We start from the raw sequence: 10,000 nt of genomic DNA, 5'->3' as shown, positions 1-10,000 counted from the left end.
TATATATATATATATATATATATATATATATATATATATATATATATTATATATATATATAACAGGGATCTCGATAGCTCAGTTAGTAGAGCATTCGTTCCACACGCAAAGGGACTAGGATCGATCCAGGCTGAAGTTGATGTTTCTTTAAAAATCTGATCTCCCTGCCCACCCAGCAGTGATTGGGCGAAAGAACCTTGCGTCCTATCTAAAGGGGAGCAAGAAATTGCTATTGTTCGTTTCATACTATAGAAACCGGGATAAACTTTGGTTTCATGGGCCTAATGGTTCTGAAGGAGGGTTTTGAGCCCGAAACCATCCGTGTTTGGTAATTTGTTCTTTTTTTTTTTTTTGAGCTTTTATGTTCATTTTTGTTTATTCCTGTAAAACAAAAAAAAAAAAAAAAAAAAAAAAAAAAAAAAAAAAAAAAAACAAACAAAAACCCAAAGTGAGAGTAATTTTAATCGATCGAAATTTGAAGGAAGAGTTTTCTGGCCAAAACTTTCAATACGTGTTTTTGTCCAGAATACGACGGCCATGTTATGATTGGGATGCCAGGCATATTTAACTCAAGTGGTCGCCATGCTGCATGCATGTTGTAATTCTCCTAGTGTAACGGCTGCCCAATTAACATGGGGGTGGAGGCTGAGTGATACTAAAGAAGGATGAAGGAGGGGGATGGGGGGGGGGGGCGTCGAGAGAGAGAGAGAGAGAGAGAGAGAGAGAGAGAGAGAGAGAGAGAGCGAGAAAGGAGAGAGAAAATGAGAGAGAAGAGAGAGAGAAGAGAGAGATAAAGAGAGAGAGGAGAGAGAGAGAGAGAGAAGAGAGAGAGAGAAAGAAAGAGAGAGAGATAGGAGAGAGAAAATGAGAGAGAATAGGGAGAGAGAAGAGAGTGAAAATGAGAGGAGAGAGAGAGAGAAGAGAGAGAGAGAAAGAGAGAGAGAGAGAGAGAGAGAGAGAGAGAAAGGAGAGAGAAAATGAGAGAGAATAGGGAGAGAGAAGAGAGAGAAAATGAGAGAAGAGAGAGAGAGAGAGAGAGAGAGAGAGAGAGAGAGGAGAGAGAAAACGAACGAGAGAGAAAGGAGAGAGAGAGAGAGAGAAAGAAAGAGAGAGAGAGAGAAGAGAGAGAGAGAGAGAGAGAGAGAGAGAGAGAGAGAGAGAGAGAGAGAGAGAGAGAGAGAGGTGGGGGCGTCAAAGGGCCGATAGTATATAAATAGATATTCTACTCCACTCACCATAACAACATCCTGTGTGCTCCAGATTCAACAACATTCCCTTATATTAATTTCTCACTGGTTGTGACTGTTGTCCATTCATTCATTATTCACGCAATGCCCGTGCAGTTATGGCGGTGATTTTCTAACGAGTGGTGAAAGCTACGGATAAATATTTTATGAATTCAGTTCATCTTGAGCTTTGTGAAAAAATACAACGCCAATAAATTATATTATTATAATATTCTAACCGAAGTCATCAATTAATTCTACACCTATTTAATTAATGTAATTGGTGGTACGAGTTTAATTAAAATATTCACCAATGCTGTCAGCCAGATCAATCGTATCAGGATACAAAACTACATAATGTTTATTCTTTGACGTTTATAGTATGTTTGAGTGACTTTAGTGAGAACTGATTTTACAATTGGCTGTCAAAACAAACAATATAGAAGGACTCAGTGACGTCATCTTAAGCCACTCTTTCAATTAAGTTGTCTAATGATTAACATTTTATTTATCAATTTAAATCCATAAACAATCTTGATTTATAACAAAAAATAACACTTAAAACATTAACTTAACATAAATTTCAAAACATGGATTTAACAAAAGAATTCATTTATTCAAGTGCAATAAACATTCTGGTTGTGATTTTCTCGATACTAGAGCTTTCATCTTCTGAGAAACAAAGACTACAAAATGACATCGCACAGCTGGCCGTGGCTTTACCCGGTTGCTATAGCAACGCAAGACAATACTACGCCTACGCCACGGCGAAGGCCAAGACCTCTGCGCACCGGAAAAAGAATAATCTACTTTTAATACGAGCCGAGTTCTACAGGTTCGAGTCCGATTTGTTCGACGATTCTCTTACTATTTATTTTCAAGACTTTACAAAATCTTCAAAAATTCCATTCTCATCCGGTTTTTACAGTTTTACTCCGGAGCACAGAACGAACACGATCAGAATGACGGTGTATACGTTCAAGAAAGCTGTCCCCGGTCTCAGGGTGTCGTTTTCCAACTACTCAATTCCAAAAGGATCTTCGGCGGAGCGGCAACTCGCATCGGCTTTTCATAAACGGAAGCTGAAGACGCATCCGTCATGTGACATGATTTGGAGAAAGACTGACGTGAGGACGTTCACAGGAGTGACGCGTTCTGATTGTTTGGCCAACCTTGGGCAAGACAAGGTAAGTTGGATCTAGATCTGGCTACTTGAAAATTAAAAAATAAAATCGTAGTTTTCGTGGTTCTAAGTTCCCGAAGGCGAAATTTGTCTTTAGAGTCTATTACAAGGGAAGACTGGAATAACCCAGGCGTCATCAACAGCGCAGCGCTGCCAAGTGCGCTTGGACGAGGTGACTTGCTCAAAACCTCACAACGATGCGGATAGTCGAACTCGGTACATTTTGGGTACGAAGCAAAGACCGTACCGCTGAGCCACGCTTCCCCCGTATCTACCACATGATCATTCTCACTATACGTAAAAATAGTGCAGCTAAGAGCTAGAGATTTTTGATTGGATCAATGTAAACATTTCTGTGACGTAGGGTATATAAAAATTGCATTGAAATTTCAAGGGATAGTTTGAAAAACAAATATAGCGTTAATTTTAGAGTGACTTTATCACAGCTTCTTCTTCTTTCAGCTTATCCCGCATTTTGCAGGGTTGCCATAATGAATTCCACATCTCCATGCATCTCGGTTCAGAGCATCATCTTCCTCCAGGCCCAGTTCTTTCATATCATCCTTTACCTTATCCCACCATCTAGTCTTTGGGCGTCCCTTTTTCCTCTTTCCCGCTAATTGTAAGTCCAATACTTTCATCCCCACGTACTCCTCTTCTCTCTCTCTCTCTCTCTCTCTCTCTCTCTCTCTCTCTCTCTCTCTCTCTCGTCTTTTTACATATCCGAACCATTTCAATCTATCTTTTCTCATCTTTATTGATACATTCTTCACTTCAGTCAACCTTCGAATTCGTTCATTTCTCACTTTATCTTTTCTTGCTCAGCTGTTTAAAAAAAAATCTTTCATTTGTTTTTCAGGTTCGGATCAGCGTGTCCATGACCTTGGCGGGATCTCGTATCACATTGACCGAGGGATGGTACAGCATTGACGACAGGGCCAGGCTCAGGGAACTGAAAATCCCGTATGTTCTGAAGAGGAACTCACAACATCCTTCCAAAACAGCCGTCATTCACCAAACATCACGTGCCATAAATGTCACCAAGCAAAACATAAAATTTCCATCATTCAAGACAAATCACAATCTGAGTTCATATCACAGACTTCCATTGTTGAAAGCAAAAAGTAAAATAATTCGTGAAAATTTGAGAACATATCATCACAAGCTAAAATCTTTGAAAATGAAATTGCTCAATAAATTAAATATAAGCGGGAAAAATAAGAATCCCGTAGATTCAGGTGAAAAAGAAAATGGAAAAAGACGAAGAATAAAAACAAATCACAGACGTCAAAAACACAGGGTGTTACGAAAATATCGACACGTCAAATCGCATCTTTTGGCTGGACAAAGAGTCTTCTATAACGTTGACCTGTCCAGGTGTCAGAAAGCAGCCCAAGTCCCTGTAGAGAGATGGAATTTTGGTGGAGAAATCAAAAATTTTCAAATTATTCGAGAATTACGTGATGGGAAAAGGAAGACTAAGATATATTTTACGACGTTGAGAACATCAATGAGTGCTAGAGGTGAGTTTGAATTCAAAATACTGTATTTGAGTTGAGACATCTAATAAATGTTGAGTTAAATAAAGTTTAGGATTTTAATAATGTACTTTAACTATAGCGCTTTCTATGCAATTGCATCTCAAAGCGCTCAAAGCTCTATAATCCGTTGTGTACATATTATTTGCAGGTCCCTGACCAACAGCAACACGAGAGAACGAGACATTGACGTCTGTTAGGCGATATTAATTTTTTTCCGACAGAGACAACGCTGTGGGCGGCCAGGTACTAATTTAACACCTGAGTACGGCGAGAGAATGTGAGTCAAGAGCCTTTTCCCCAAGGAATCAACTATGCGCCGAGCGAGGCTCGAACCCAGGACCTTCCGATCCGAAAGCGAGTGTCATACAACAAGACCACATAGCCGCACAACAACATAATGGTAAAAACAAGAGATGAAGTGAGTGTAGTGCCTGCCCCACTCACTTTTCTGAATTTAAAATAATAACATAATGCCAGGTTGGCGCATTGAGCTACAAATTTACCTTATACAATCAACAACATAGAAACTAATATGGTGATTCATTTTGATATTAAGCGGTGCCTGGTTGAGTCCTTGGAAAAGGCACTTTCCTTATATTCCCTCGCCGTACTCAGGTGTAAAATGAGTACCTGACAGTTAACAGCGTTGTCCATGTCAGAAAAAAATTTGTAATATCGCCTAACATGGGTCATGTCTCGTCCTACATGTAAAGTATTGCTATTGTTTTGGGGCCCCTTGTAAATCGCTTTGAGCACGTTTGGTGGGTATTCCACGATACAAGAGCTTTAGATTTTATGTTGAAATTTCCTCAGGAGCGGAGACTATTCGCAGAGAGATGACCTTACATCGCGGAGGTCATGTTGAGGTCAAGGTCACAAAGCAATCTCAAGGCAGTGGCAGACTAGAGAGGCAATACACATTCCAATGCAGGCTTTACGTCAACAAGAAACGGTAAAGAATTCAATTGTTGCTGTTATTAATTTGGTTGACATTAAAAAAAATAATGAAGATTTATATAGAGCAATAAGGGGGAACTGGAGAGGGGCTCAAACCGTAGTCATCGTTAACTTCTATCCTGACACTGACCGATTTAATTACGTCAAAAGACACGTCTTTGGCCACAAAAGATAACAAATCGTGAGTTGTATTCAATAGTTATTTCCTTGAACACTACTAACAACAACTCACTAGACGGTGCAAAAACCTAGAAAATGACGTCAAACTATAATTCCTAGTCGGATCGAGTGTCATTACGAGGGAAGTGACGTCACGACTGTTGAACCCTATTCACAATATCTGCCCGCCAGATAAGGCGTGCCTAAAATTAAAATTAAAATTGAGCTTTATATAGTGCAATATCCACTAATGTGCTCAAAGCGCTTTACAAGGGATCCCTGGTCAACAGCAACATTTAACATGTAGGACAGGACATTACGCCTGTTAGGCGATATTACAATTTTTCGGACAAAGACAACGCTGTTAACGGCCAGGTACTCATTTTACACCTGAGTACGGTGAGAGAATGTGAGTAAAGAGCCTTCTCCAAGGACTCAACCACGCGCCGAGCGCGAGGCTCGAACCCAGGTCCTTCCGATCCGAAAGCGAGTGTCATACCACTAGACCACATAGCCTACACACAAAACTATGTTTCTGTAGTTTGTTAGATAGAATGTAGGGAGACCTGATCACCCAATTGGCGGTCTGAAAACAATGACAAAAGAGCTGAGTGACGTTAACTTCATTCGTTTTATGAACTTCCACTTTTCTTCAAAACAGTCGAGGCAGTGTGAAAATGTTCACAGATAATTCATCATCCCCTAGAGAAGCCAAGAGCCTGTCTTGGATAACAAGATCACTGGATCATGGCCATGACCTTTGGCTTATTGCTGACGTCACCAAGTGTCAAGGACGCCAGGGTCAAACCACAGTGGTTGTTGGCGGTTCCCTTTCAGGTAAGTGTGAGATATTGCAGGTCCGATATAAACCGTGATTTGTGCTTGTTTTTCACATAAAGGTTATGAAGTGGAGATGAAGTGAGTAGGAAAGTGTGCCAGAAGACAATAGAGAATATCAGTTTCTCGGCGGTATGGGGGCTCGAACCCGCGACCTTACTGGTACGACAAGTCCACCTGGCCGGGGAGACTTCAGAAATCGGGGAGAGCGGCTCAAGAAGATTGAGTTTGAAATCACTGTTTTGAGTGGTGGATAGCTCATACAGTAGAGTCACGCTCTCCCCGGCCAGTTGTCGTACCATTAAGGTGGCGGGTTCGAGCCCCCATCGCCGCCGAGAAATTTATGTTCTCTATTGTCTTCTGGCACTTTCCTACTCACTCCGTTTCTTGTTATCATCAACGTAAATGGCTGCTCCACTCACTTTTCTGAATTATGAAGTAGAGACAATTCGTTTGTTGTTGAGAGCATGTGTCCATTACAACAATGAAATCAAAACAATTCGCATTATCAAACCTTGTAAACGTTGGTGTAGAGATTTTTGTTTTGAATATTTCTATAATCACATTGTCATTCCAAGAAAGAAAAAAGATAATCCATCCAACAGACATCTGGTGTCAATATGAATCACCCATTTTGTCCAAAGTGAGAAAATCGGATTTGATAATCTTGCCCAAGTAAATAAACGAAAGTATCTGTAGCGGGATGCGAACCCGGTACCTTCCAGGTCAAAGATCAATGCTTTAAACACCCAGACACCTTGGCTCCCTTAATAAAAATCAATTATCTATCTTTGTCTCAGGTACCTTACAAAGCTTATAGAACAAATTTCCTGCTGGATTGACAATATTAAGTACTAATGAGACCTTATAGAATACACTTCAATCATAAAAAGGGTTATTCTAATCTTTCCTTGGAATAGACCCTAGAGACAAATTTCCCCTTTGGGGTGAATAAAGGGAATTTTTTAAATTATTCTATTTCCATCGATTTGTTTCAGACTATGACATGGTCAATGACAAGAAAACTCTGGAGCTGTTTCTACCTTCAGCCATGCCAGACCCAGGATCAGCACAAAAAGGTCTCATGAATGGATTCTTGGTCAAGATATTCAGCAACAATGACGTCATTCTCACGTGGGTCAACGCGTCCAATGAAAACTCAGCATTCCATCCTAATTCAGATTTTAGCCCCGCCTATCGCTGTACATTGTCCAATCGGCTGTTTTCAAAGTCGAATGAGGCCGGGGCTGGAAGTGTAAATGTATTTATAAGATAGAGTTTAAAATATGAAGATGACAATTGAAGATTTTATGTGTCTTGCTTTCCACTGAAGAACGCTGGAATATGTAATATGACAAGCATTTCAAAGAGGGCCAGCAGTTCCAACAACATCTAAATTATCAACAGCAGCTTCTCATCGTATTAAACTAAACTGATTTTCCGATCCATCCAGTCAGCTGCAGCTTCTAATGGTCTCACACTACAATATTATGATGGTTTATCCAGGCGGCAACTGCTTCTAATGGTGCTCACTCTACAATATCATGATGGTCTATCCAGGCGGCAACTGCTCCTAATGGTGCTCACACTACAATATTATGATGGTCTATCCAGGCGGCAACTGCTTCTAATGGTGCTCACTCTACAATATCATGATGGTCTATCCAGGCGGCAACTGCTCCTAATGGTGCTCACACTACAATATTATGATGGTCTATCCAGGCGGCAGCTGCTCCTAATGGTGCTCACACTACAATATTATGATGGTCTATCCAGGCGGCAACTGCTCCTTATGGTGCTCACACTACAATATTATGATGGTCTATCCAGGCGGCAGCTGCTTCTAATCACTACTATGTTATGACGATAGACCCAATCGCAAATTCCGTACGGCACTCATGCACCGTTACAAACCCACCCGGAAGCTTCGTCACAACACACATTTTTCAACTAGATGCTCTGCGTTTCTGGTGCTTGACCACAACGGGTACATGTTGGATCCGGGCGGTGAATTCATTGTCGCATTCGTGTACGGTCGCAAACCTGCCTGTAGCCTCGTCACAACACAATGAATGCTAACCAGATGTTCTTCAGTTTCAGGTTCCTTGCTACAGAGCGTAATGTGGGACAGGTAGAAAGTCCCAGCTTGTCAAGCGTCGCTGCTCTGCTGTTAGGCTGGTTCTTGATCTCAGTCTCTTAGCAGCAACCCAGTATCTCCTCTAGCTGGTACAGAAGTCTGGCAAAACTTATCTCCCAGTTTCGAGGAGTCTACGTCCCAGCCACGACGAAGGATGAAATTATTCCCAAGTATCCTGTCAGCAAATTCTTCCGCGCTCATGTAGTCTCGGGAAATCCCCATCAGCAGCTGCCTCACAATGTAACGTTCAACCAGATGTTTGCAGTCCCCACGCTACCACAACGAGGGCAAGTGGGAAAAGCCGCAAGTCCTCTCCCCCCCCCAGCAGCTGTGTCACAATGCAATGTTCAACCATATGTTTTCAGTTTCCTTGACCGCTCCCACAACGAGTGCAAGTGGGAAAAGTCGCAAGTCCCTCCTCCCCCCCCCCTTCCTCTCTCTCTCTCTGATGCAGTGTGGCTGTCGTTAGACAGCTTCTGGTCTTAGACTTTAAGCTCGAACCCGGCAACTTCTCTCGCTCGCCGTTCAGAGGAAGCGTCGTCCCCGCCTCAAGGAACTGTATGTACTCTTGCAAATCCCCTATTATCTTGTAATTATACCCATTCCAAATTTTGGGAAGATATGTCAAGTACAAGGGCTGCCGTGACTTCATTCGGCTTGCATTTGGGGCGCCACCCATTACATGTCTGACCGGAGTTACACCACAGCAGATGCAGCGGTATCATCGCAATCAACAGGAGCAGAACAAGCTCTTAGCTGAATTCTAGATACACGACGCCGATTTATCTCAATTCCACGTCACCCCACATTCCGTTCTTTAACTATGAGAATACATTTTGTAGATGTTTAATCTACTCCAAGAAGACGAAACATCCTTGTTATATTGTCCCAAGTCGCTCTGAGCTCGTACGTTCGAGCAAACAAGCAAACAACAACATTGCCCTGGGAAGATCTTTTCTCCCTCGAATCAGATAAAGATTGCAGCAACTTCTAACAGTAACTCAACACTCTCATTACGCAATCTCCCAATGTTGCAAATTAATTTTCACTCTAATGCACCGTGCTGAACCACAGGTCTGTGCTTGCTTGAACCCGCTAGGAGGCAACTGAGTCACGGTGGAAAGTTCGACCAGACGCTCTTTTGATTCCAGGCCTTTAACTACAACGAACGACAGGGGGAGAAGCCGCCAAGTCCATTCGATACAAAGTCGTTAGACGGATCCTGTTAGCCCCAGGAGAAGTCTCCTCTTACTGGTAGAGATTCGATGTAGCTTCTGTGACAGGTCTAGAGATGACGACGTCCCAGCCCCGTGGAACCGTATCACATCATCATCATCATCATCATCATCATCATCATCATCATCATCATCATCATCATCATCATCATCATCATCGTCGTCATCATCATCATCGTTATTATTATTATCATTATCATTATTGCTTTATTGCTTACCACAGAATGCTATTCCTTCATCATTATCAAGAGATGTTATGGATATTGGTGGCCAAAGGCCTAAAAAACATTGAACTTTATCTTGGACTCATATTCTCACAAGACAACATTCACAGCAAGTTGGCAGCAGGGGCGTCTAATGGTCTCACACTACAAACATACATACGAATGTGAATGGATCGGTGTGAAAAGGCATAGACCGTCTAGTACGAATCGGTGCAAGGGGAAGTGAACGAAGGAAGGATGAATAAGAAGCAGGGTTGGCAGATTTTCTGGCAAATGTCCTTTTTTTTGGCAGAATTTGAAGACGACTTGCAGAAAAAAAAAACGGTTTGGCAGTTTGGCAGATATTTGGCAGATTTTATTTTCCACGTTTTCCATGGCAAATTTAATGTATTATAGTGCTTTTTTAAAATTTGGGAAATGAAAAAAAAAATTATGACATCGGCCTTTCGAATTTTTTGTTTAACAAAATTGATGAGTTTTCAAAGAAGTAACTATAAATAG

At 41.6% G+C, this 10,000-nt stretch overlaps 1 protein-coding gene across 1 annotated transcript in view; it reads left to right on the top strand.

Annotated features, from left to right (window-relative positions):
- Nucleotides 1-1,236: 1,236 nt before the first annotated feature.
- LOC144977447 (uncharacterized) overlaps nucleotides 1,237-10,000 on the top strand; it is a 9,273-nt gene continuing 509 nt past the window's right edge. The window contains exons 1-5 of the mRNA XM_078922680.1: nucleotides 1,237-2,413; nucleotides 3,269-3,932; nucleotides 4,764-4,902; nucleotides 5,728-5,903; nucleotides 6,902-10,000. The exon at nucleotides 6,902-10,000 is cut by the window's right edge and continues 509 nt beyond it. Of these exons, the coding sequence (XP_078778806.1) occupies nucleotides 1,817-2,413; nucleotides 3,269-3,932; nucleotides 4,764-4,902; nucleotides 5,728-5,903; nucleotides 6,902-7,179 (1,854 nt within the window). The 5' untranslated portion in view covers nucleotides 1,237-1,816 and the 3' untranslated portion in view covers nucleotides 7,180-10,000. The remainder of the gene's footprint in view (nucleotides 2,414-3,268; nucleotides 3,933-4,763; nucleotides 4,903-5,727; nucleotides 5,904-6,901) is intronic.

Source organism: Berghia stephanieae, chromosome 7, assembly GCF_034508935.2.
Source record: "Berghia stephanieae isolate SIO BIC M18660-M18661 chromosome 7, UCSD_Bste_1.3, whole genome shotgun sequence".
Classification (NCBI taxonomy): Eukaryota; Metazoa; Mollusca; class Gastropoda; order Nudibranchia; family Aeolidiidae; genus Berghia; species Berghia stephanieae.
The sequence above is the reverse complement of the archived record's forward strand: the minus strand, read 5'-3'. Positions and strand labels throughout refer to the sequence as shown.